At 51.7% G+C, this 27,794-nt stretch overlaps 1 protein-coding gene across 10 annotated transcripts; it reads left to right on the plus strand.

Annotated features, from left to right (window-relative positions):
* On the plus strand, window positions 1–27,695 carry MSANTD1 (Myb/SANT DNA binding domain containing 1). Of its 10 annotated transcripts, XM_063603507.1 has the most exons (6): window positions 1–460; window positions 4,121–4,396; window positions 6,639–6,807; window positions 14,054–14,283; window positions 14,805–14,981; window positions 15,985–27,695. In XM_063603507.1, exons 1-5 carry the CDS (start codon window positions 141–143, stop codon window positions 14,935–14,937), a joined length of 1,128 nt encoding a protein of 375 aa, XP_063459577.1. In that variant the 5' UTR covers window positions 1–140; the 3' UTR covers window positions 14,938–14,981; window positions 15,985–27,695. The 10 variants fall into 10 exon arrangements, 9 of the variants coding, with proteins under 9 accessions (XP_063459577.1, XP_063459576.1, XP_054967130.1 ...); XR_008625049.2 differs by lacking the exon at window positions 14,054–14,283; XM_063603506.1 differs by lacking the exon at window positions 15,985–27,695 and having other exon boundaries at window positions 14,805–15,021.
* The last annotated feature ends 99 nt before the right edge of the window (window positions 27,696–27,794 follow it).

The following is a 27,794-nucleotide window of genomic DNA, read 5'->3' on the forward strand; positions in this document are numbered from 1 at the left end:
TGCTCTGTTGCTATGGAAACGTGACATCAAAATGACGTTTCCCGTTTAAAAGCTTTTAACTAAATTCCTGCCTGTCAGATGTAGGCCCCATTTTGAGCGTGGAGCTGCCTTCGAGCGAGCGTGAGCGGCGCCTCCCGCCCATGGTGCGTGGGGCCGGGCCGGGGCCCTCGCTGAGCGCGCTCTCTCACCCCACAGGCGCCTCCGGCATGGCGGCGGCCGAGGGGCCCGGCTACCTCGTGTCTCCCCAGGCGGAGAAGCACCGGCGGGCCCGCAACTGGACGGACGCCGAGATGCGCGGCCTCATGCTGGTCTGGGAGGAGTTCTTCGACGAGCTCAAGCAGACCAAGCGCAACGCCAAGGTGTACGAGAAGATGGCCAGCAAGCTCTTCGAGATGACCGGCGAGCGCAGGCTGGGCGAGGAGATCAAGATCAAGATCACCAACATGACCTTCCAGTACAGGTGGGCGAGCGCGCAGTGTGGGCCCCACCAGGACGGGCGGGCCCGGGCGTGGCGGGCCGCTCCTGACTTTCTTGGAGCTCTGAGTCGGGACGATGTGTGCGTCCTGCCTGTCGGTCTCCTCTGGCCGGGTATGGGCAGAACCCCACGGGGCAAGACGGGGCCCACGGAAACCGTGTGTGCAGCCTTCCATTGGGGAAGTGGGGAAACTGAGGCCCAGCAAGGGCAGGAAACCAGTCTAAGAGCTGAGGGGTAGCAGGGGTGGGGCTGGTGCTGGGCAGAGGCCAGGATGGCTCCCAGGACGTATGGGCGGTCTGGGCACTGTCCCTCGGAGGCAGCAACACTCATGGTGGTGCCCACTGACCTCAAACCCTCCTTCCCCATAGGGAGGCGGCGGCTGCCAGTGCCCTCCCCACCACCAAGCTCCCAAGCTCAGCAGGGGTTTCAGGGGCCTACTGTGTCATTGGGGAAATTGAGACTGCAAGTGAGAAGGAGGCTCAGTGCTCTGCGACTTGGAGCATCCACTGAGCCTCTGCCATGAGCCCGTGAGCCCCACTGGGGCTGGCCCTAGGGTCACGGTGGGGTATTTCCAGAAATCACCAGGTGAGGTGCAGGACCGGCCAGCGCATGGGTGGCGCTTACTGTGCGAAGAAGAAAGAGGTGGGGGCCTGCCCTGGCCCAGGACTCCCAGTGTGGGGGCTCCCGGCCTGGCCCCACCTCTGCTCCTGCCACATGGCAGGTGGGCCCTTCCTGCCCCGGCAACCTGCAGGGAAGGCCGGAGGGGACCACCCGGCCAGGGAGGTGTTGGCGTCTAGGAGGGGACAGGTGTGGTCCCACACACCCAGCATCTTAAAGTGCGTGGGTCCCCAGCCCATTAGGACAGGGTCCCGGGTGGGCAGGGGTCATGGTGGGGTGAAGGTCTCAGGCACAGGCAAGGTCACAGGTGCGGTGAGGGTCTTGCAGGGTGTGAAGGTCATAGGTATGCGGTGAAGGTCACAGGTGTGGGGTGATGGTTTTGGGTGTGGGGAGGGTCTTGCACGGAGCGAGCGTGGCAGCAAGAGCTGGAAGCTGCAGGGGGAGAATGGCAGCAGAGAGCACCCGGCCCTGTGGGCGGCCTGGACAGGGCTGGGCCTGGGGCTGCCGGAGAGCCTGTCAGCTTCCAGGATGGGAGTGGCCTCACTCAGCTGCTCCACCTCCGGGTCAGGCAGGTGAGCCTGGGGCAGAGAGGCTGAGAGCACCTGAGCCACTTGTGGGAGAGGCTACCCCCACTGCCCCCCGCAGGCGAGGAGCCGGCCTCCAGCACAGCAGAAGGGGACCCCCAGTCCCCGGCCCTAGTGGGAGCGGGGAAGAGGCCCAGCAAGGCCCCGGACAGACCGCCAGTCTGTGGGGTCTCCGCTTTCAGTTGCGTTGATTTGATTTTTTCTGAGCCTTGAAGGAGGGGTCCGGGGCCTGGCCCTGCCCAAAGGCCCCTAGGCAGGCCCCAAAGCCGGGACCTAGGGTGCTGAGCATGACGGATGTTGGGTTTGAGCGGCTGGCTTGCGACGTGAGGGCTGAGGTGTGAGCCTGGGTATCTTCAGAGGCTCGGTGGACACAGGCAGCTGCCCGCGGCCCCACTGTTCCCGTGGCCTCCTAGTCCTGCTCAGGCACCTGGTGAGGAAGGGACGCAGAGGGCAGTGGGAGGTGGCCACGACTGTTCCAGCAGGCTCCCCTCTGACTCAGGAATTCATGAGCACCACCTCCCTGGCTGGCTCTGGTTGGTGTCTGGCCAGGTTATTCATTATTTATGCTGAAAGCCTCTTCAGAGTCCCAGGGGAGGGTTTCTGTCTCCATTCCTGGAGGCTGAGAGATGAGGGTGCAGCAGAGTGGGGGCCTCCACTCCAGACCCTGCAGTCTGGGCTGGCCAAGGGCTGCGCCGGTGCACCGCACGTCATGGCTGATGAAGCACTTCCACACCACAGCCCCTCAGAGCTGCCACAGTCAGCCTTAGTTCACCGAGGGGGAAGCTGAGGCCCAGAGCATGAGAGGGACTTGCCCAGGGCCACATAGTCCTTAGCAGAGGAAGCTGTGGCTGGGTGACTCGATCTTTGTCCTTTTTCTTTATACCCTCAGTCTCCCCATAGCAGAGGCTTTTCTTTTTTTTTTTTCTTTCTTTTTTTTTTTTTTTACAAGAACTCTTTACATATTAAGGCTGTTGGGCTGAAGAAGCCTGAGAGGGTGGCTGGTTCTGTGGAGCGTGGTTTGTTGAAGTACAGTTTGGGGGCCTCCTACACTGAGAATAGGCCTTTTCTCGTTTCTCCAAAGAGTGGGCTGGCTCAAGTAGGGCAGAGAGAGAAGCCTGGGGCAGAGGTTAGGGATGGGCACCCAGCGCCTGCCCTCACACGCTCTGTGCTGGTGTCTTCACAGCCACATGCCACCCTGGGCAGCAGCCCCTGCTCACCATCTGGCTGTGCCTGTTTGCTGGGGGCACCTCATTCAGAATCCAGCTTATTGTTTCCAACGGCCAATGGCCACACCCTGGCAGGTAGCAAGAGTAGGAGAGAGGAGACACCCACTCCGAGCACAGGGTGGGTTTGGAGCCCGGCCTTGGGGCACTCTGTCACTCAAAGGCAGAGTGGGGAGTGGGCACTCGGCCTTAGGAGGTACTGGGTCCAGTGAGGCAGAGATGCCCCTGCCCCACCCCCACCTTGTGGCTTCTTCCCTGGCCTGGCCAGAGCTGTCTGGCCGCCATGGGGCCCTGTGTCTCCTGCCTTGACCTCCCAGAGGGCAGCCGAGGCCCAGGGGAGGCCTGGGGACTTAGCCTCTCAGGGCAGGACCTGTCTGCAGGAGTAGGTGGGTGCAGGGGGTCCCAGTGGTAATGAGGCATCAGGCAGTGTGGGAAGGGGCCCATCCGGCCCACCCCAGGGCCTCTGGGCAGGTTGCAGGTTGTAGCGCTGGATCTAGGCTCCTGCCCAGACTGTAGGTTCAACCAAGAATGGCATGGGAGCCCAGCCTGCTGTTTGCTTTATTAAATCTGCCCTGTAGCTGGGGGAGGGGCTTACTTTGATCATCACTATGTCATTGATATAAAAATAGAGGCTCAGAGAGGTGAATGAACCTGCCCAGAGTCACACAGCAAAGTGTGGAGATGAGATACTGACTCAGGGCTGTGGACACTGAAGCCTGTGCTCTAATGCCAGTGGCTGTCGCTCCCTGAGGCATTCTCTCCCGAACAACACAGTTATTATATTACAAAATATTATCACTATATTTATATATCTTATAATACCTTATTATTACAATAAAACCTTATTACTCTACCTTTCAAAATGACTTATTTAAAAAGCAGTATTTGCTCATTGCAGAGAGTCTAGAAACTATAGAAAAGCAAGGGAAAAGCAATAGGACCAGCCCCAAGGTCCCAGCATGCACAGATAACCTTAGTAATACTGGGACGTGTGCTTCCTTTTTAACATCTGAGCCCGTGTAGGTCCTGAAGCCCAGCTTCTTTCTAAGTCCAATGTCATCTTGACCCTGGAGCCTGGCCGATTTTGCTGGGGAGGCCCTTGCCAGCCGAGAGCGGCTCCTGCCTGTGCTGGCGTGGCGCGCCCCTCTGCTGAGGCCGGGCAGGACAGGGGCTGGGCCAGCTCTGTTTCTCACCCTTGGCTCTTGTGTCTCTCGTTTCAGGAAATTAAAATGCATGACAGATAGCGAGTCCGCCCCGCCCGACTGGCCCTATTACCTAGCCATTGATGGGATTCTGGCCAAGGTCCCCGAGTCCTGTGATGGCAAACTGCCGGACAGCCAGCCGCCGGGGCCCTCCACGTCCCAGACCGAGGCGTCCCTGTCGCCGCCCGCTAAGTCCACCCCTCTGTACTTCCCGTATAACCAGTGCTCCTACGAAGGCCGCTTCGAGGATGATCGCTCCGACAGCTCCTCCAGCTTACTGTCCCTTAAGTTCAGGTAGTGTGTCTGCTTGTCCTTCCCCTGCCCTGGGGTGTCTCAGCCCCCACCATTTAGAGAAAGGGACTGGGAGTGGCGAGGCCGGCGGCGGCGGCCGCAGTGGTTGCAGAGGCCGTGGCTGCGGGCAGCGCCTCCAGGGACAGGCGGCCTCAGACCAGGGAGGGCTTTAGTGTCCACAGGCAGACCGAGTTTGTCTCCCAGCTCCATCACTTTTGAGCTGCACGGAAAGTTCCTTGACTTCTCTGGCCTCAGTCTCCCTCCTATAAAATGGGGATAAATCAGTACCTTTCTCAGAGGGTGGCTGGGAGCATCACAGGAGAGAAGACGCAGCACGGGGCCCGGCACACGGAGGGAGACCAAGCCCCAGACCCCAGAATGCACCCCCTGGCCTCCCTTAGCCCACACGGACCCCACCCTCACAGGCCAGCTGCCCTCTCAGCACTGGGGAGGGTGTCGGGCTGCACCTCATCACGTGTTGCCGTGGGCATGGCGCATCCCCTCTGCCGTCCATCCCACACCTCAGACCAGGCCCGTGCTGGCCGTGTGACTGTGCCTGCAAGATGCTCACAGGGCAGCCGGGAGCCAGGCAGCATGCAGGACAGACACCTGTGGGGTGGGCCTGGGGAGCCCAGAGAAGGTGCTTTTGAGGAGGGGACATTTGGGGTGGGCTTTCAAGGTAAAATAGAAGTTGGCCATTTGGAGGCAAGAACAGAAAGATTGTGGATTTGAGTCACAGCTTCTCCCCTGCCCTGGTCTTTAAGTGTTTCTGACAGGAGGTGTCAGAAAAGTATCTTTAGTAGAGAAGGCGTCTCCGAGGAGGGTCCCTCTCATGCCGGGGGGCCGCTGCTTGACTCAGGATTTCTCATTGAAGACCTGAGACAAAAACACTTTTGCTGGCAGCTAGAAGGAACCAGCAGGAGGCCTGAGATTTATGGCTGTTGTTCCCGTGGACTGAGCCCAGTTCTCAGACTTAGCTGCCTGGGGCCTTGCACAGGGCTGGGGCGTGGGGGCTGCCCTCCCTCATCAGGCCCAAAGCGCAGATCTCACGCCCCTGAGGTTGGCTGTACCCTCTCAGCTCAGAGCAGAGTGTGGGCCAGGGATGAGCAGGCATTGGAGCAGGGCCTTGGGGTCTGTGGGTTTTGGCAGCTCCCTGCCCTTCAGTGAGGTCTGCTGAGACCACGGGTGGCCCCTACCCCAGCAGCAGAGCTCTCAGGAGGCGCCCACAGGGCTGGACTGCCTTTACTCGCCACCTCTACCAGAGCTCTGAGGTCCTGGGGAGAGAGCCCAGGCCTCTTGTGGGCCCCACACCCTCTAGGTGCCTGTCCTTCTGCTTCTCTACCAAGGTGTGCCGGCCCCATTTCTAGGCCGCCGGGAGATAAGGGGGCTCACATCTCAGGACCTTCCTTCTGGGACCTCAGTTTCCCCATCTGCCTAAGGCCGGGTAGGGCTGGTGGTCTTGGCTTCCCTACAGGGGTCCTGAGTACTCTGCGCTACCCAGCACCCCCCACCCCTGCCTTCATCTCTCCCTGGGGGTGGTCTCTCCACCCCTGGCCCCCAACTGGGGCTGAGCCCCCACCTGCCCAGTTTGGTGGGTGAGGGGTGCTCCCTGGCAGGATGTGCCCCTCTGCAGCCCAGAACATCCCACCCTTTGCAGACCGAAGGGGTGTGGATTGTCCTGGGACCCTGGTCATTGGGGTCATCCGCTAGTCGCAAAGGACGGCAATGCCTGTGGCCTCTCTTTCTTTCTTTTTCTTTTTTTTTTTTTTTGAGACGGAGTCTCGCTCTTGTGCAGAGAGCAGTGGCGTGATCTTGGCTCACTGCAACCTCCGCCTCGTGGGTTCAAGCGATTCTCCTGCCTCAGCCTCCCGAGTAGCTGGGATTACAGGCACCCACCACAATGCCTGGCTAATTTTTGTATTTTTAGTAGAGATGGGGTTTCACCATGTTAGCCAGGCTGGTCTTGAACTCCTGACCTCAGGTGATCCACCTGCCTCGCCTCCCAAAGTGCTGGGATTACAGGCATATGCCTCCACACCCGGCCACCCCTGTTACTTTCTGTCAGAGGGGGTGGGTTCTGGCCCCTCCTTTGCACATGGAATATGAGACCCTGAGTAAGTGACCTGACTCCCTGGGGCCTCAGTTTCCCCATTTGCCCAGTAGGATCGTTGGGAGGGTCCGGTGAGGCCCCCGGTGTGCCCAGGCTCTGTGGCCAGCACGTCCACAGCCGGCACTGTCCTTCCAGGTCGGAGGAGCGGCCGGTGAAGAAGCGCAAAGTGCAGAGCTGCCACCTGCAGAAGAAGCAGCTGCGGCTGCTGGAGGCCATGGTGGAGGAGCAGCGCCGGCTGAGCCGCGCCGTGGAGGAGACCTGCCGCGAGGTGCGCCGCGTGCTGGACCAGCAGCACATCCTGCAGGTGCAGAGCCTGCAGCTGCAGGAGCGCATGATGAGTCTGCTGGAGAGGATCATCACCAAGTCCAGCGTCTAGGCCAGCAGGCGGCGGCGGTGGCGGCGGGGCCGGGCGGCTGGTGGTGCTGCTCGGGCCACCCAGGGCAGGCCACTCAGGCCAGGCGGGCAAGGGGGCCACCCCGCGAGCAGAGACCGCCTTCCACCTGGCCTCTGGCAGAATGTCCCTTCTGAGGGGTGTTTTGAGGAACCCCCAGGCCCTGGGGACCGTGAGGCTCCAGTCTCCAGCATGAATGCCCTTCCTCGGACACAGGCCAGGGCCTCCGGGGTTCACTCCGAGTAAGAACGTCCTAGAGCCACTCTCCAGTGTCATTACTATCAATGATACTAGACGTGGCTTTGATATTAAACGTATACTTTTTCATTCTTGCCTGGAACGCACAGTTTGCTGTTGCTGGCTTGGTGAGGATGCCCTGATTGATGGATCCCGAAAATGAAAGCAGATGGAAACGGGTTGGGGCAGGCCGGAGCTGGGGCAGCTCTCTCCTGAAGGGAACCCTGTGTCCTCCCTCACCAGGACCTCTGCGTCTCTCCTTAAATGGCCTCTGATGCCTGATGAAAACCCCAGGGACCTTCCAGGAGGCTTTTATTCAGCTCTGTTTGGAGCATCAGGTGTTTCCACTGCCTCCTTAGCAATGACACTAATAAAAGTCGTAACACCTGTTCACATGCACAGCCCTGTTGAGTGTTCTGGGCTCTGGAGATGTCATGGTGGACGACACAAAGGCCCTGGCCTCTTGGAGCTTATGCTCCCATGCGGGGGAGACACATGGGGCAGTAGAGAAATGGTTGCAGGTTGTGATAAGTGCTGGAAGGGAGGGGTTGGCCTGAGGACGCGGAGGCAGACATACGTGGAGCTGGGAACAGTGGCCACACAGGGAACGGCCAGTGCGAAGGCCCAGAGGCAGAGGACACTGGAGCAAGCCCAGGAGCAGCTAGGAGGCTGGTGGCCAGCAGCCAGGCCACGGAGGCCCGTGCAGCCCGTGGGGAGGAGTGTTCATGTTTTTCAAGCTTAGTGGGAGTCTTTTGGCCAGTGCAGCTCTGGGTCTGACATCGGTGGGGGACAGGGGGGTGGTGGAGCGGCCACAGCTGCAAGCTCACCTCACTGCCGGCCCTTCCACCAGTTTCAAACTCTTTCTAGAAGCTCCAGCTTTCCCAAAGCTGAATTCTCTATGAGCCTCCTTGGCCGGGACTCGGGCGTCTGGTTGCCCTGGCTGCAAAGGAGGCTGGGGCCAGATGTGTTTGAGTCACCTCCTGGAATTAGGCAAGTTGCTGCCCAAATAGAAGGTTGTTGGCAGGTGGGTCAGCAGGTGAACAGCATGGGTTTGACTCAGGGTTCAGAAAAATCTCCCTCTGGCTGCCAAGCGAGCAGGCCATGGAGACAGGTGCGGAGGCAGGCGTGGCGGCAGGCATCCTGCCAGGCAGTGCTGCAGTCATCCTGCGACAAGCAGCAGCAGCTCATCCTACCCTCTAGGGGGTCTTGAGGTCAGCCAGGCAAGAGAGCGGCTTGGGCTCCACTGGGTGTGGGACCAGCCTGTGGACCATGGTGGTGTGGAGGGTGCCCTCGGCCTGCCTGTGTGAAGGAGAGGCCAGCGTGTTCTGTGGAGCCCAAAGGGGAGCTGGGCAAGCAGGATTCACTTCACTCTGAGAGTCCTGGAGCTCCCACCCTCCTCAGCCATCTCCCCAGAGCCTGTGTGCCGAGGACTCGGCCCATGTTGCTGTGGGATGAGAGGCAGAGTGTCGTGAGGGTGTAAGGAGCGGCGGCAGTGGTGGGAGGAGGGAGCAGCAGCCAGCGCTACGGTGCCAGTTTCCAGCTGCCAGATGACGCAGCTGACCCTGTGGTTGGGAAGAGATGCACAGAGCCAGCTCTTGCAAGCCAGTGTGGCTGCCACAGCGCCTGCCGAGAAGCAGAAGGAAGGGTGGCCCCAGGAGGACAGAGGATGCGGGCACATCTCCTGATGTGGGCCTGAGTTTTGGGAGCTTTTGCTCTAGCCAGTTTCCAGCTCAGGGACCCACCCGCCTCGTAGGCAAGACACCACCCAAGAAATCATTTGCTTAACAAACACACTGGGCTCCCACTGGACACCTGTGCCACCCTAGATGCTGGGAACCCAGCCATGACACAGGCACCTGCCCCCAGCTGCTGACCACTGAGGCTGGCTAGCAGCTCCCATGGGGCCAGTATGGGGTTCCCCAGCCTCCTAACAGGGAGCCAGTCACAAGCCCTCGAGAGGGAAGGGTGCCCGCGGCCCTGGCAGGAAGGTTAGGCTGGACGCTCCCACAAGACATAACAGATGGAGGTTCTAAATGATGTAGCGACTTCTTCACCCTGAAACCGCTCTAGAGTCAGCCATGACACACCGGTACTTCAGTAACTGCCAGGCATCCGGGACGGCACACCGCGAGTCGCTGCTGTGCTTGGGTTAGAAGTGGTTTGGTCTGTTTTCTTCTCGCCCTCTCTAATCAGAGTCAGTGATTCATGCCCTTCCACCACCTTAGAGAAGGGGCAGGCGCTGCCCGTTCTTCTCCAGGCTGGAGCAGCATCGCCTCGTGTCAGCAGAACTCAGCTGTAGAATCTCGTGGGGTTGGTGCCTTTCATCAGCAGCATGTCCTTAACAACTTTCTGATTTCTTCCTTAGTTGTTGGTCCATTAAGGAGAAAAAAATGATCTCAGCCATTGCTAAAATATTTGATAAGATTCAGCAAAGCAGCATGTTAACATTGAAAACTAGAATCAGGAGCCAGGCAGATGTGCTTGCTTTTCACCTGTAGTATTTCATGTTGTTTTGACGTTTTTAGCTAATGCATTAAGATAAATAAACAAAAGCCGGGCACGGTGGTTCACGCCTGTAATCCCAGCACTTTGGGAGGCTGAGGCAGGAGGATCCTCTGAGGTCAGGAGTTCAAGACCAGCCTGACCAACATGGAGAAACCTCGTCATTACTAAAAATACAAAATTAGCTGGGCGTGGTGGTGCATGCCTGTAATCCCAGCTACTTGGGAGGCTGAGGCAGGAGAATCGCTTGAACCCGGGGGGCGGAGGTTGCAGTGAGCTGAGATTGCACCACTGCACTCCAACCTGGGTGACAGAGTGAAACTCGGTCTCAAAAAAAAAATTAAAAAAGATAAATAAAATAAGCAGGAGAAGAAATGAAGAAAGTAGAGTTACCTTTGTTTTGAGATTTCATTTTTGTATACCCAGAAAGCCAAATGTACAAAAGACTGGGAGCTCTTTAAACCAGCTTAAACTTGTTGAAAATGAGGATGAAGAAATATCCCATTCAGAGTTGGAATGAATTTAACCCAGAAGGAACAGGACCTATACTGAAGAGAATTATGCAGTCTTACTGAAAAATCTAAATAATACCTGAGCGCTGGAGAAACTTAGCACACTCCCGAAAGCTCCAAAGTCAATGTCATCATTTTATTAATGTCACTCCAAACATAGTCTCAATAATATCACTTCTTGGTTTTGACATGGACGTGATGATGTTTAAATTCATATGAAAAAAGAACGGGGCCAAAAGTCCAAGGCCAGTCAGCGTGAGAAGACCGCTCGGCCTCCCTCGGAGTCGGGGAGTTGGAACCGCAGACTGAGATCATGTGGCTGCTGGAGGCCTCGACGAACGTTGGGAAATGGAGACTCCTGCGTTGCTGGTGGGATGTGGTGCAGCTGCTTCCAGGAGCAATTTGGTGTCCCGTCCTAAAGCTGAAGAAACGCATTTCCTCTGGGCAGTGCCACTCCTAGACAGGCCACCCTGCGGCAGCCGTCCTCAAACTGGTCTGAGGACCCCTCAACGCTCTTAAAAATCATTAAAAGTGGGCCAGGTGTGGTGGCTCACACCTGTAATCCCAGCACTTTGGGAGGCCGAGGCGGGCGGATCACGAGGTCAGGACATTGAGAGCATCCTGGCTACCACAGTGAAACCCCGTCTCTACTAAAAATACAAAAAATTAGCCGGGCGTGGTGGCAGGTGCCTGTAGTCCCAGCTACTCGGGAGGCTAAGCCAGGAGAATGGCGTGAACCCAGGAGGCGGAGCTTGCAGTGAGCTGAGCTCGCACTACTACACTCCAGCCTGGGCAGCAGAGCGAGGCTCTGTCTCAAAAAAAATAATAAATAAATAAATAAAAATAAAATAAAATTCATTAAAAGTGCCAAAGAACTTTTGCTTATGTGAGTTCTAATGACCAATATTAATACACATTAGAATACCTTATTAGAAATTAAACCTGAGACCTTTGGAAAACACGTATTCATTTCAAAATAGCAATAAACCCATGACATATTAACATAAATAACAATTGTATGAAAAATATATTTTCCAAAACAAAAAGTTTTCAGGAGAAGTGTGGCATAGTTTTACATGGTCGTAAATCTCTGGCTTAAGAGAAGCCCGCTGGCCTCTCATCAGGCTCCGGGTCCGTCCACTGTGGGGGTGTTTTGGTTGTGAAGTATAGGAGTGAATGGAGAATCTCATTCTTACCCAGATATGTATTTGAAAAGAAAAGGAACATTTTAATAACCTTTGCAAATAATCGGTATATTCTTCCGTGATCCTATTCCAACACTGGACAGGTGGTGGTTTTTTTGTTTTTTTTTTGAGACGGAGTCCCGCTCTGTCACTCAGGCTGGAGTGCAGTGGCGCGATGTCAGCTCACTGCAAGCTCCGCCTCCTGGGTTCACTGCAAGCTCCGCCTCCTGGGTTCACGCCACTGTCCTGCCTCAGCCTCCTGAGTAGCTGGGACTACAGGCGCCCGCCACCACACCCGGCTAATTTTTTGTATTTTTAGTAGAGATGGGGTTTCACCGTGTTAGCCAGGATGGTCTCGATCTCCTGACATCGTGATCCACCTGCCTCGGCCTCCCAAAGTGCTGGAATTACAGGTGTTAGCCACCGCGCCCGGCAGACAGGTGGTGGTTTTTTACTGGCCGGTTGTATGTGGAATCTGATACCCTATCAATGAACTTCTACTTCATTTCAGGAGAATCCGTTGGTCCGTCTTGTGCTTCAAGGGCTCTGTCCATCATGCCTCTGTGACCTCACACGCTGGGCCTTTGGTTCACTAAGTTATGCGGATATTCCAAATGCTGACACAGTTCCTTAATCAGTATTTTAAAATCACTTTTGGCGATATCACCAATCTTAGAAAAGTCTTTCAGTTGGAAAGGTGGTGAACTCATGGTGGTGTTTTTCAGAATTCTGATTTTTGCATGAAAGCTTGAATTTTATCATTGGTAACAAATGCTGTCAGCTATTTTCTTTGAATGAGACAGGCTCGCTTTGTTCGTTTTCCAAAAAAAAAAAAAGTCTGCCAGGACACCCAAGGCTGAACAACCAGAGTTTTTGCACATCCTTTTTTTGAGTAAAAAGTGTGCTCCATACGTGTGTTCCAGATCCAGACGGTAGCTCAGCCCATGGCACACCTGCATTTCCTCAGCGTGGACGTGGGGCAGGCGCGCCTTCCAATTGCTCAGGCAGGACGTTGAAAAGACGTGGACCCAGGGGTCAAGACCTCACACACTCGACCATTTTCACTCCATCACGGACATTTGGAAGTGACCGGCGTTTCACACTGCAGCTGTGCGGTGCGAAAACCCCTCAGGGCTGCACCGGGGCTCGGGGCCTGCCTGCGTTCCTGCTCGGGTCTTGCCACATCAGTGCACACGTCAGCTCGGTGAAGACCCCGTGAAGACCCCGTGATCATCAGGCTATGATGAAGGCAGCTGCAACCTCAGGGACCCTTGGTGACCCACAGGCTGAGACCTGAGAACCACTGCCTGAATGCTGGAGCGGGCACACAGGTGACCTGAGCAAGCCTCGTCTGTCCTTGCCCGGTACCCAGAGCTGGCTCACTGGCGATTGGTGGACGCACGGGCGCTGTCACACAAAGGGGCCCTCCGTGTGACTGGGTGGCGTCATCACAGACAGCGTGTGGGAACTGTGCCCCCAAGAGGGCCCAGAGGGACTCCCTGCTGTCTTGTAGGCACTGGGGATAGAGTCAGGTGGAAAGCAGATACACATCTTTGTCTTTACAGGGTTTCGAGTTGAGGGTGGGGCTAGAGCAACAATAAACACGTAAGTGTCTAGTATGTTAGAAGAGAGGTGCTTTCCAGGGAAATAAGGCTGTAGGGGGATTGGAGCCGTGGGGTGAGAGAGAAGGCCTTCAAAAAATGTCATGTGAGCGGATGGAGTGGGAGGGGCGCCCTCACCTGAGCACTGGGAGCTGCACTGTCTAGGTGGGAGCTGGCTCTGAGGGCGAGGTGGGCCTGGACAGGGACACCCTGCTTTCTGCTGGGACAAGAGAGTCCCGGAGCAGGGAGGGTCAGGTGTGGCGTGGAGCCTGGGAGGTGGGTGAGGGGTGCTCAGGAGGCATCCTGGCCTAGGGGAGGTTAGAATGGTTGGACTGGCACAGGCCTTGGCTGTTGCCCGGGCATGGGGAAAAACCAGAACCTCTGTGTGCTGGCTTTGCGCTCGTGGTCATCTCCAGGACTCAGAACATGCGAGAGGCGCTCAAGGTGGAGCGTGTGGGAGAAGGTGCTGCCTGCGGTTTCAGCCCAAGTTCATCTCAGCTGGGTCCGGAGGGAGAGGGCACCCTACCCCTAGAACACGAGCATCTTACAGTAGAAAAAGCCAGTTGGAAGCCCCTAGGACCGCCCTACCTTCCAAAATAGAAGCCAAGAACTGACACATCTGTGGGGGACATGACCAGCCAAGCTGTGAACACTGCGCACATGTGAATTCCTGGTACATCCGTGGCTTGTGCAGGGACCACCACAGGCTCCCCTCAGCTCAGGGAAGTGGGACCCCTGCACAGCCCCTGCCCTGCATGCAGCGGTCCACCTGGTGCCTTTCGCTGCCCTCTGTTTATCTCCGCCTTGCCGGGCACTAGCTCAGCTTCACTGCTTTCCGTCAAGGCTAATCTGCTCTCCTGCTCTGCACTACCATGTCCAGACCTTGAGCGCCTCGTCCCCCACAAATGTCATATTTACCCCCTAGAGGACCTAGAGGACAGGAGGGAGTGGGTATGCTGGGTAGCGTGGTAAAACCCACACGTGTCTCAGGTCTGCCCTCCCCATTGGGGCCAAGTGCCCAACCTTGCACTCCCTAAGAAAGGGTGTGACGTTTGGGGAACGCCTTTGGGGCTGGAGCCACACTTGGGCCTCATTTGGATGTTTTCCCTGATCCTTTTTCCAGGTAGCCCACAGGCTACAGCTGAGGGTGTGCCCAGGGCGAGAGAAGACTCTGCGGGGCTCTGGGCTGCCCTTGCGGCGTGAGCCGTGCACTCCTGCTGCCGGGCGTGCTGGGCAGAGGGGATGTCTGGGGTCTTGGACAGCTCTTCCTGGGAGGTCACGGAGGAGGCCCTGCAGCTTTGGAACTAAGCTACACCAGCACTGGGAAGTTCTCCTTTGGAAACAGTTTTTAGGGTGTGTACCTCTCAGCCTGAGTCTGATCTCACAGAGACTCTGTGAGCTGCTGCTTGCCCTCGTGACCCCCTTCAGCTCATGCCAGCCTGCCTGGTATGCTGCTAAGAACCAGCGCTGGCACAGCGTGCGTCTGTCCCCTGCCCAGCCTTTTCTCACACAAGTACCTGCTGCTCTGAACCTTGCCATTTTCGGCAATATACCTGCGTTAAAAAGGTTTGCTTCTTGTTAATGCTGGCAGAATGCCCTCCTCCTCTTGAACGGGAGAATCGGATTCCAGTGTGTGGAGGCACGGTCATCTCGTGGGTCCCTTACTGATGGAGAGATTGTTCCAGGCTTTCTCTGCAATAAACCGTGGTGCAGCGGATGTCTCTCTGTGCACTTGTGTACACTAGTGAGCTTTGAAGGATGAGACAAAACACTTATAACTCTAGGGGAAACGAAAAGTTGTACAGGAAAGGGAAAGTCAGGCTACAAATGGCTCACACGTGAGGTCGGGTTGAGATTTACTTTTTTCCACACAGATATCCCGTTGTTACAGCACCGTTTGTAGAAGAGGGTGTCCTGTCGCTATGGAGTGGCTTTGGACTCTTTCTTGAAGATGGATGGCCTGTGGATGTGTCGGGCCCGCTCTGGAGTCTGCATTCTGTCCATTGATAATGATGTCAATCCTCACATCAGTACACACTTTCCTGATTACTGTAAGTCTTGAAACCTGGTCTAATAAATCTTTCAACTGTATTGTTCTTTTTAGAAAGTGGATATTTTTAAAGTCTTTAGCATGTCCTCATATTCTTTTTGTTGTGGTAAAATATACTCAATATACAATTTGCAATTTTAATTGTTTTATTTATTTATTTATTTTGAGACGGAGTTTTGCTCTTGTCCCCCAGGCTGGAGTGCAGTGGCTCGATCTCAGCTCACTGCAACCTCCGCCCCCCGGGTTCAAGCAATTCTCCTGCCTCAGCCTCCCGAGTAGCTGGGATTACAGGCGCGCACCACCACGCCTGGCAAATTTCTGTATTTTTAGTAGAGACGGGGTTTCACCATGTTGGCCAGGATGGTCTCGAACTCCTGACCTCAAGTGATCCGCCCGCCTTGGCCTCCCAAAGTGCTGGGGTTATAGGCGTGAACCACTGCGCCCGGCCCGTTTTAACGATTTAGAAGAGAACAGTTCAGTGGCATCGAATACATTCACATCGTTATGCAGCCATCACCACCATCCCTCCACAGAATTCTTCTCATCTTGTCAAATGGAAACTCTGTCCCCCTTAAACACAAAGTCCCATTATCTCCCCAACTCCCCAGCCCCGGGCACCCACCACTCTTTCTGTCTGTGCATTTGGCTACTCTAGGGACCTCATATAAGTGGAATCACACAATATTTGTCCTTTTGTGCTGCTTATTTCACTCGGCATAATGTCCCACCCATGCTGTAACATGTCAGAGTTCCCTTCCTTCTCAAGGCTGAGTAATATTCCACTGTCTTCCACCACGTTTTGTTTATCCATTCTTTTTTTTTTTTTTTTTTTTTTTGAGACAAGGTCTCACTCTGTCACCCAGGCTGAAGTGCAGTGGTGCCATCATAGCTCACTGCAGCCTTGACCCCCCCAGGCTTAGGTGATCCTCCCACCTTGGCCTCCTCAGTAGCTGGGACTACAGGGGCTCGCTGCTACATTCGGTTAATTTTTATATTTTTTGTAGAGATGGGTTTTCGCCATGATGCCAAGGCTGGTCTGGAACTCTTGGGCTCAAGTGATCTGCCCACTTCAGCCTCCCGAAGTGCTGGGGTCACAGGTGTGAGCCACCGTCTCTGGCCTTGATTCATCTTTTGATGGATACTCGAGTCGCTGTACCTTTGAGCTAATGTAAGTAGTGCTGTTGTGAACATGGGCTGTTACGAATGTCTCTTAGAGACCCTACGTCCAGTGCTTGTGGGAATACTCAGAAGTGGAATTATTGGGTCGTATGATAAATCTATATTTAACTTCTTGAGGAATCAGTAGCAAATATTTTTGTACTATTCCTACATACAGAATTTCTGGATCAAAGGAGAATGCATTTAGATTTTTAATAGATTTTGTCAGAATGCCTCCTCAAGATGCTATTTAAATAATTTCAGATCCTAAAAAAGAGAAAAATGTCCCCATTCATGTTATGAACCAATCAAAGCCTTAATACCAAAACCCGAATTTTTAGAAGTACAAAACAGGCCAGATACGGTGGCTCACACCTGAAATCCGAGCACTTTGGGAGACCGAGGTAGGTGAATTGCTTGAGCGCAGGAGTTCGAGACCAGCCTGGGCAACATGGCAAGACCCGTCTCTACAAAAAATACAAAAATTAGCCAGGCGTGGTGGCACATGCCTGTAGTCCTGGCTACTCTGGAGGCTGAGGTAGGAGGATCACCTGAGTCTGGGATGTCAGGGCTGCAGTGAGCCAAGATTGTGTCGTGCACTCCAGCCTAGGTGACAGAGCAAGACATTTTCTCAAACAAAACAAAACAAAACAAAAACAGAAAAGGAGATTTGCCATGTTCTTGTGTGGGTGGATAAGAAGAAAATGCCAAGCTCCCGAGGCAGGATGTAAATGTAATTCCAAGTAGAGCCTGGCACATCTGAACAGTGGTTGCTCAGTGATGAGAATGCATAGACATAGAGGGGAGCAACGCACACGGCGGCTATCGGAGGCGAGGCTGGGAGGGGAGAGGACCAGAAAAACAAGTAGTGGGTCCTTGGCTTGACTTAAAAGGCTGAACCTGAAAAGAAAAGTGGGATAAAATGATTTTAAGCTTCTTGTGGAAGAAAATAAAGGAAAAGAGGAGCAGCGGCCCCAGGGCCGGTTCACTAGGGAGAGAAACCTGTGTCAGTTCCCAGCACTCAAAGCCACATGGCGCTGCCACAGAACAAACAGTGTGGGGCACGTGCGGCCACACGGGGACAGCCCAGCTCGCCACGAGGGTCACCCTCATGTCTAGCGGTGCATAGGTATGCTGGTGCAAAAAATAAGGACCTGTACAACCTCGCAGGTGGCTTTCCATATGGGCTCTTTATTCAAAGTTGGTGTCAGGTAGATTAAAGACTCATGTAAAAAACGGAGATATTGGCCGGGTGCGGTGGCTCACGCCTGTAATCCCAGCACTTTGGGAGGCGGAGGCGGGTGGATCACGAGGTCAGGAGATCGAGACCATCCTGGCTAACATGGTGAAACCCCGTCTCTACTAAAAATACAAAAAAATTAGCCGGGCATGGTGGCGGGCGCCTGTAGTCCCGGCTACACGGGAGGCTGAGGCGGGAGAATGGCGTGAACCCAGGAGGTGGAGCTTGCAGTGATTCGAGATCATACCACTGCACTCCAGCCTGGGCGGCAGAGAGAGACTCCGTCTCAAAAAAAAAAAAAAAAAAAAAAAAAATGGAGATATTGGCCGGGCATGATGGCTCAGGCCTGTAATCCCAGCACTTTGGGAGGCCCAGGCAGGCGGATCACCTGAGGTCGGGAGTTCGAGACTAGCCTGACCAACATGGAGAAACCACGTCTCTACTAAAAATACAAAATTAGCCAGGCATGGTGGTACACGCCTGTAATCCCGGCTACTCGGGAGGCTGAGGCAGGAGAATCTCTTGAGCCCGGGAGGCGGAGGTTGCAGGGAGCCAAAGTGGCGCCATTGCACTGGGCAAAAAAGAGTGAAACTCCATCTCAAAAAACAAAACAAAACAAACAAACACCAAATAAATGGAGCCCTTCTAGAGGAAACGTGGAAAGATGCACGCCTCGGCTCTGAGGCCTTTCTGAGTGCATACGGTGAAAATACAGTGTCTAACTTGATTAATATTCCGTAAGTTTCTGTATAGCAAAAGGGCTTTAAAAAGGTGAAAGAGGCCGGGCACCATGGCTCATGCCTGCAATCCCAGCACTTTGGGAGGCTGAGGTGGACAGATCACCTGAGGTCAGGAGTTCGAGACCAGCCTGGCCAACATGGTGAAGCCCCATCTCTACTAAAAATACAAAAATGAGCTGGGTGTGGTGGTGCACGCCTGTAATCCCAGCTACTCGGGAGACTGAGACAGGAGAATCACTTGAACCCAGGAGGCAGAGGTCGCAGTGAGCCGAGATCCCGCCACTGCACTCCAGCCTGGGTGACGAGAGTGAGACTCCATCTCAGGAAAAAAAAAAAGGGTGAGATAGCTACCATGGGCGGTAACAACACTTGAGCAGCATGCAGGCTGGACAGTGGTTATCGTGGGCCAGTGTTTGAATGGGGCTGGAAGTGTGCAGCCCCAGTGTCCTGGGAGGAGGGGCCTCCATCCCCACCCCGAGAGCCAGGCAGGGCCTCACCTTCCAGGGCACCCCTTTCTCACCACCCCTTGCCCAGCCCCTCCTTCCAGGGGCCTCTGCTCTTCCTTCTCGAAGCAGGTGCCGTGCCTGAGTGTCCAAGGCCAATTTCTGATGCTACATTCTGGAGTGTTCTACTGACACCGTCTGCCAGGACCCACACTTCCAAGAATCCCCACCTGTGTGCTTCTAGAGCAGACAGATGGGGTCAGAGGTGAGGCAGCGGGGATTTGGGAGGCAGGAGGTCAGGGCCATGGTTGGCGGAGGCCACTGATGGTCAGGAGAAGCAGGACAGGGATGCAGGCATCCCGCAGGTGCCGGTTTGTCGGCTCCTCCTGCTGTGTGCAGCCTCCTTCCTGCCGGGCCCTGCTGACCAGCCCTGACCTCAGGCCGCCCTGAGGTGCACAGAGGTCGGCAGCCGGGGCAGCCAGCTGCAGGGATCCAGCAATCTTATGTAGGAGCCTGCAGGGTCCCATGAGACAAGTGAGATACCTGAGGAAGTTCCTGCGAAATCTGGCAAACTGCCTTAAAGGGGCAGGCAGGTAGGCTTTTCCTTTCCATATTGCTTCTTGCGCAAACAGACGAGGTGGAGGAGGTGTCTGGCTCTCCAGCGGCCTTCTAGGGCCCTGAGGCAGTCCTGAGGGTGAGGGCCATGCCCACCAGAGCGGAGGGGCCTGAGGGCACTGTGGGCTGTCACCTGGGCCTGGCTGCTTCTGTGGGAGACAGAAATAAAATTCCCAACCATGCCAGCGTTATTTCCACGTTTGAAGCCAAATGCAATTTTTGAGAGGGAATTTAGTGCCCAAAAGGGGAGGGAGTGTTGAAAATGACAGGTTCAACTCCTACAGCATGGCATTGGCTCGTGAGGCTGCTGAACGGGGCATGGGGAGGAGGTAAGGTTCCACCTGCTGCAGGCTGGAAGGCTGATGTGGTGGGAAACATGGGGTCACACTGTCACCTGGGCCTCCTGGGCCTCCTGGGCCAGCAGACCACCCACAGGCCGGGAGGGCAGCCTGAGGAGAAAGGCAGGAAAAACCTTCAGAATGTGGTGCCACTGTCAGCAAAGTTCCCCAAGAAGGAGATGGCCTCGGGGCACAGCCAGCGGGCGGGGTGGCAGGAGCTGCGGCTGGGCTAGGGAGCGCTCTCTGCCCGTGGGGTGCTATGAAAGCCGGCGTGATTTTGAGCTCTGCAGGGCTGTTCCCAGGCTGCCGGCATTGCAGGAGGGGTCCAGTCCTAGGCACACACCATTGTCACTTCACCAGGCTCCACGGGGCCCCAGATCTGGGGACTGTCCAGTCACCGGACTCTGCGGACACAGAGTCAAATCTGACCCCATCCTGCCTTCAAGCCAGCATAGATCAGGTCTGGGTACACTGGGCCTGTGGGGGAGGGGCTGTGGGTTGGCCCTCAAGGAGGGGAAGATGGGGGCGGCAGGCAGGGGTGGCGTTGTGGAGATCCATGAGGAGGGCAGGGCAGCCTGGGAGCCTGGCATTGGTTGTAGATCCTGGCAGCAGGGGTGAGTAAGGGGAGGGCCCCGAGGAGGGGAGGGCAGGGCTCAGGTCTTGCTCAGCCCTAGACTGGCTCTGACCCCACACCCAGGGTTGCAACGTGGTGGGGTGAGGTCAGGACCCCACAGCAGCAGGGCCACCCAGGAGGACACAGGGTCCCAGGCTGTGGCCCATGTACCCCATGCGCCAGGCCTGCACAGGGTCTCCAAGTCAGGAGGAAGGAGGCCAGGAGTGGAGCCAGGCACTGGGCCGTGCTGGCTCGGCCCTGCCACGCAGGGTTGTTAGGGGCTGGCTCTGTCCTACTGCTTGGGGTCCAGGGTCTGGGGCTCTGTCCTCTGCAAGCACCTCTCAGCCTCGCACCCCAGGGGAGCGGCTTTGAAACAAGCACAGCTCCCAGGTGCGCCTGGGAACCCTGTTCTCACCTGCGAAAGGGGAGCGGGGAGGGGGAAGCACAGGGGCAGCGGGTTCTTCCTGCTCCTCCTCCTGCAGGCACCGCCCCTCCACCCCACAGAGGGCTTCTGCCAGCTTCTAGAACCTTCCCCACAGTGCTGCACTGACCACATGTTCCTTAGACCCCCGCAGGGTTAGACTCCTGACTTATTCCCTTGTTTAATCCTCAGCTCAGGGCGGGTGGGGTCTGGAGTCCGGCCTCCCGCAACAGCCCACCTGCTCCCCGCCTGGCCGCCTGGCGCAGAGGCCCTAGTTTGGAGAGCTCATTCTCGCTCGGAATTTGGATTCAACCACGGGGCTGACCCCCCACCTCCCTCATTTTCCAAAATGCCTTTGTCTTTTCCTGTTCAAAGAACTTTCAAGAGACTTTCCAAGTTTTGTTTGGGAACAGTGTGGCTCCCCAGGGTGCCAGCTGGCATCTCGTGCAATTATCATTAAATTACAGGGACAATTTTAATTTCATGATAATTAGAAATATCAACTGCCGCTCAGCCTTCGAAACTAATGGAATTTTAATGGGCAGCTGCTTAGGTTACAGCTAAGAATAGCAGCGCTCCACCGAGCGGCTGCAGCAGGGCCCTGAGTGGGCGCCAGCCTCCATGTGGGAGCCGTGCCCAGGGAGCCGGGGCACCTGGTGTGGGCTGCGGGAGGCAGGCCCTGGGTGAACCTTCAGCAGCTGCCTGTAAGGGAGAAAATGGGACCGTCCTGGTCAGGTGGAGGAGACCTGTGTCCTGGACTTTGGACCCCGAGGTCAGCCCATTCCCCCTGCAATGCAGCCCCAGGTCCACCTGCCCCACAGCCACAGCCTCAGGGCTTGGAGCTGAGCCTGCGACCTCAGACTGTGCCCTCTGGGGAGCCCACCCACTCTAGGCCTCGGCAGCCTGGGCTGACCAAGACCTTCCACTCTGAGCAAATCTGCAAGCCGGGGGAGCCCCAGGCCCTCAGACCGAAGGCGCCCTCACTCCTTCCTCTTGTCCTTAGAATTACAGTCCAAGGCCCGGAAACAGTCACTCCCCATGTTGTGTCCAGTTTTCCAGTCATTTGAAGCAGGGATGGAGGAGAGGTGAATCCAGAGCTTGTGACTCCATCCTGGTGGAAAGTGGAATTAATGGTGTCTTTCAATTGGGCAGATTTTGCTTTTGATAATATCAAATTTTAGCTAATTTTTTTTATGGCTAAAACATTTTATGTCCTAAGAAATCTTCACCAAGGCCAGGGAGATATTTTCCCATATTGTATTCTAGAAGCTGTGGTTACATCTGGGTCTCTGTCCATCTCAATTGCTTTGTAGGAAATGAAATGGATATCAGAGCCATTTTTTCCACGTGATTCCCCTGTTATTCCAGAACTGTTTGTTAGAAAGCTTGCCCTTTCCCTATCGCGAGTGTCTGGTGCCTTTGTCAAAAAGCAATTCACAGAACAGGACTGGGTCTATTATTATTATTATTATTTTATTTTTTTTTTTTGAGATGGAGTTTCATTCTTGTCACCCAGGCTGGAGTGCAGTGGCACGATCTCAGCTCACTGCAACCTCCGTCTCCCAGATTCAAGCAATTCTCCTGCCTCAGCCTCCCAAGTAGCTGTGATTACAGGCATCCACCATCATGCCTGGCTGATTTTTTTTTGTATTTTTAGTAGAGACGGGGTTTTGCTGTGTTGGCCAGGCTGGTCTTGAACTCCTGACCTCAGGTGCACCTCCCGCCTCACCTCCCAAAGTGCTGGGATTACAGGCGTGAGGCACCACACCCGGCTGAGCGGGTCTATTTTGAGACACCATTCGGTCCTGTTGGTCTGTGCGTCTGCATTATCTTGGTTACTGTGGCTTTATAGAAAATCTTCAGGTCACCTAGTGTAAGTCTTCCAAACTTCTTCTTTTCCAAAACTGTTTTTGCTAATCCGTATATTTTGCCATTCTGTATAAATTTTAAATCACCTTATTGATTTCTATCCCCAAAAAAGCCTGCTGAAATTTGTATTGAGATGGAATTGAATTCATAGTCCCACTTGATAAGAACTGACATGTTGAAAATATTGTCTTACAATTTATGAACATGGTGTATCTCACCATTTGGAGCTGTCTAATACATCCTTTATTAAATTTATTTATCAGTATATTGATTTTCTAACTTTTTGCTAGTATCTAGAAATACAGTTGATTTTTGTATCTGTAGCCTGCAACCCTGCTCAACTCACTTATTCATCCTAACAGCTTTTTCTTTTGTAATTCTTTAGGACTTTCCATGTTTATGATAACATCTTCTTGATGACAAGCTTCTTATCTGTGTGTGAATAAGGACAAGTTTCTTATCTCTATGTCTTTTATTTCTCTTTCTTGCCTTATTTTCTGGCTATGAGCTCCAGTACAATGTTGAAAAGAAGTTCGGAGAGCAGCACCATTGCCTTAGTCCTGATCTTAGAAAGCAAGTATTCAGTTGTTCGCCAATGAGTATGACATTAGCTGTAGGTCTTCTTTCTTTCTTTCTTTCTTTCCTTCCTTCCTTCCTTCCTTCCTTCCTTCCTTCCTTCCTTCCTTCCTTCCTTCCTTCCTTCCTTCCATGAGATGGAGTCTTGCTCTGTCCCTCGGGCTGGAATGCAGTGGCGCAATCTCAGCTCACTGCAAACCTCCACCTCCCAGGTGCAAGCAATTCTCGTGCCTCAGCCTCCCAAGTAGCTAGGATTACAGGTGCCCACCACCATGCCTGACTAATTTTTGAGTTTTTAGTAGAGATGGGATTTCACCATGTTGGCCAGGCTGTTCTCAAACTCCTGACCTCAAGTGATCCACCCGTCTTGACCTCCCAAAGTGTTGGAATTACAGGCGTGAGCCACTGCACCTGGTCAGCTGTAGGTTTTTCATAGGTGCCCTTTATCAAATGAGGAAGTTCCCTTCTAATTTTAGTTTATGTACAGTTTCTATCATAAGTGGATGTTGAATATTAACAAATGCTATCTGTGCATTCATTAAGATGACCATAAGATTTTTCTCCTTTATTTTTATTAATGTGGTGACTTTGAAGAATTGCTTTTCAAATGTTAAACCAACCTTGCATTCCTTGGATAAACTGCACTTGTTCATGGTGTGCTATTCAATTTAGTAATATTCTGCTATGGATTTTGTGTCTGTGTTCATGAGGGTCATTGGGCTGTAATTTCTTTTTCTCATGATGTCCCTGTCAGGTTTTGATATCAGAGTTATATGGGTTTCATACAGTAAGTGCAAGAGTGTTCCATCTTTCTCTTTTTTCTGAAAAAAATTGTGTAAGGATGGTATTATTTCTTCCTTAAATATTTGATCTGTTCCAACACCACATGGTCCTGGGGTTTTATTTCTGGATCAGTTTCCTTGTGGAAAACGTTAGCTTTTCCCCAAAATTTTTATTATGAAGAATTTCAGCCACTCAGAAAAATGAATAGAATTGTGTAATGAATAGTCATGCTCATTTCCTAGACTGACATTTTATTATATTTTCCTTATCACATATCTATCCATCTATTTATCATTCTGTCTTATTTTTTGATGCATCCCTTTAAAGTTCTTAATTATTATTATTATTATTTTATTTTATTTTGAGATGGAGTCTCGCTCTGGCACCCAGGCTGGAGTGCAGTGGCGTGATCTCGGCTCACTGCAGCCTCTGCCTCCTGGGTTCAAGCAATTCTCCTGCCTCAGCCTCATAAGTAGCTGGGACTACAGGCGTGCGCTGCCATGCCCAGCTAATTTTTTTGTATTTTTAGTAGAGACAGGGTTTCACCCTGTTGGCCAGGATGGTCTTGAACTCCTGACCTTGTGATTGCCCACCTCAACCTCCCAAAGTGCTGGGATTACAGGCATGAGCCATGAAGTTCTTAACTATTAATTCAATTTCTTTGATTGAAATAGAGCTGTTTAAACTTTCTATTTCCTCTTGTGTAATTTTTTTGCAGTTTTTAAAGGAACTTTAAAATTTTATATCAGTTGTCAAGTGTATTGTTATAAAGTTGCTTGTACTGTTCTCTTACTATCCTTTTATTATTATATCTGTAGGCTCAGTGTGATAGCCTAATGTTTGTAACTTGTATTTTCCCTCTATTTTTCATTAGTCTTACTAAGGGTAGATCAATTTTATTAGTCATTTTGAAAAACCAACTTTTGGTTCTTTTGTCTTTTTCTGCGGTTTGGCTGTTTTCTGTTTCAGTGATTTCCACTCTTATTTTTGTCATTCCCTTCCTTCTATTTACTTTAGGTTTAATTTGCTCTTTATTTTCTAGCTTCTTAATGTGGAAGCTCAGATCATTTATTTCAAACTAGTTTTTAAATATAAACATTTAAAAATTATAAGTATCTCTATAAGAACTTTAGTTATATACCACAAATTTTGATATATTTTGTTTTCTTTACTATTCAGTTAAAAATAATTTTCTAGTTTTCTTTGTGATATCTTGTTTGACTTGAGTTATTTAGAATTATGTTACTTTGTCATCAAAAGTGAATGGTTTTCTAGACATTGTTACTGATTTCTGTTGTTGTCAGAGAATGCATGCTGTATGACTTCAGTCCTTTAGCATTTAATGAGATTTATTTTATGGCCCAGTAAATGTTCTTTCTTGGTAAATGTACCACGTGCTCTTGAAAAGAGTATTTATTCTATAGCTGATGGGTATAGTCTTCTATATGTGTTAATTAGGTTAGATTGTTTTATGGTGTTTTAAAAATCTTTTATGTTCTTTTTTTTTTTTTTTTTTTTTTGAGATGGAGTCTCATGCTGTCGCCCAGGCTGGAGTGCAGTGGCACGATCTCCGCTCACTGCAAGCTCCGCCTCCCAGGTTCATGCCATTCTCCTGCCTCAGCCTCCCAAGTAGCTGGGACTACAGGCACCCGCCACCACGCCCGGCTAATTTTTTTGTATTTTTAGTAGAGACGAGGTTTCACCGTGTTAGCCAGGATGGTCTCGATCTGCTGACCTCGTAATCCACCCGCCTCGGTCTCCCAAAGTGCTGGGATTACAGGCGTGAGCCACCGCACCCGGCCTTATGTTCTTACTGATAATTTTGTCTGGTTTTCCCAACAATTTATAATAGAATAATGTTAAATATTCAACTATATGGTGTGGTCTTATTTCTGATTATTTTTCTTTTTTTAGTTCTTACAATTTTTGCCTCAAATGTTTGAAAATATAGCCACTCAGCTTTCTTATGGTATTTTTCCATGGTATTTCTTTTTTTTGTTGTTGTTAATTCTTTTACTTTTAACCTAAACTTGTTTTTATATTTTAAGTGTGTCTCTCTTAAGCAGAATATAGAGAGTTTTGGTTTTTTAATTCAGTCTGACATGCTGTCTTTTAATTGTACTATGTAGCCCATTTGTATTTAAGGTAATTATTGATGTAGTTGGGTTTAAGTCTACCTGTAATCTTGCTAATTGTTTTCAATTGTTTATGTTTGTTGTTTACACTATTGTTTCTCCTTTCATGCCTTTTTTTTTTTTTTTTTTTGAGATGAAGTTTCACTCTTGTCACCCAGGCTGGAGTGCAATGGCGTGTTCTCAGCTCACTGCAACCTCTGCCTCTCAGGTTCAAGCGATTCTCCTGCCTCAGCTTCCTGAGTAGCTGGGATTACAGGTGTCCACCACCACACCTGGCTAATTTTTTTGTATTTTTAGTAGAGATGGGGTTTCACCATGTTGGCCAGGCTGGTCTTGAATTCCTGACCTCAGGTGATCCACCTGCCTCGGCCTCCCAAAGTGCTGGGATTACAGGCATGAGCCACTGCACCTGGCCCCTGCCTTCTTTTTGATTGACTTTTTAACATTAAAAAAAATTATCTCCTCCATTGGGTTTTAATTTACAACAATCTTTGTATTATCTTTTTGAAATTGCTCTAGGGATCCTAATGTATTTCCTTAATTTACCTCAATCTACTTTGAAATCATATTATACTATTTGATATATAATGTAAAAACCTTTCAACATATAATTCCATTTCCCTCCCATCCTTTGTGCTATTGTTGCGTATAATTTACATGTATTTATAAGCCTCATGATACATTGTTAGTATTTTTGCTGTAGGTGTTCAATTGTTGTTTTAAAAAATTAAGAAAGGGAAAACAAGCCTTTTATATATACACACACATTTACCATTTCTTCTGTTCTTCATTTTTTGTGTGTGTGTAGATCCAGGTTTCCCTCTGTCATTACTTCCCTTCAGCCTAAAGAATTTCTTTCAGCATTTCTTGTAGTGTGCATCTACCAGCAATGGATTCCTGCAGCTTTTGTTTATCTGAAAACACCTTTATTTTGCTTTCATTTTTTAAGGATGTGTTCACTAGATATAGAAATTCTCAGTTGACAGTCCCTCCTCCCATGCTCCTAGTTCTTTAAAGATGTTCTTTTGTCTTCTTGGCTTCATTGTTTCTAATAAGAACCCTGCCATCATTTTTATTATTGTACTAATGTATGTAATCTATCTTTTTTTCCTCTGGCTGCTTCTAAGATTTTAGTTTTTGTTTTCAACAATTTGTGCCTGGGTGTATTTTCTCTGTACTTGTCCTGCTTGGGATTTATTGAGCTTTGGGGATCTATCTATGAGTGATTTTTTTAAATTCAATTTGAGAAAATTTTGGCCACAGTTTCTTTAGATTCTCCGCATTTTACCTGTACTCTTTCTCTGGAACTCCAATTACACATGTCACCCCACTTGATATTATCACACAGGTCACAGGTGCTCTTTTCGTTTTATTCATTCCATTTTGTGCTCTGTGATTTCGTTTAGATTATTTATGTTGAATTTTTTTTTTTTTTTGCAGTGCACAGAAGCCTCACCAATACATGTTTTATTTCAGATACCATGATAGTGTCATTTTTGGCTTGACTTTCTTTTTGATATTTTATTTAGAGTTTCTACTTATCTTCTAGTATACCCCATCGCTTTATGTTTATGCATCTTTATTGGTACATTTTTAATGTATTCATAATACTTCTTTACATTATGTGTCTGCTAATTTCCATTACTGGATCGTCTGGGTCTGCATCTTTTGATTGTGCTTTCTTTTGATTATGGGTCAAACTTTCCTACTTCTTAACATGTCTTGTAATTTTTTGTTTCATTCCAGACATTGGATGTAAATAAACAGTGGAAACTGATAGGTCATATTTTGTTCTGTTTTGATTTTGTTATGCATGTTTCCCACATAATGTAAACCCTTTCCTCAGTTTGAGTAAGGGGCTTATCATTCAGATTCCTCTAAAA

This window comes from Pan paniscus, chromosome 3 (assembly GCF_029289425.2).
Source record: "Pan paniscus chromosome 3, NHGRI_mPanPan1-v2.0_pri, whole genome shotgun sequence".
Lineage (NCBI taxonomy): Eukaryota > Metazoa > Chordata > Mammalia > Primates > Hominidae > Pan > Pan paniscus.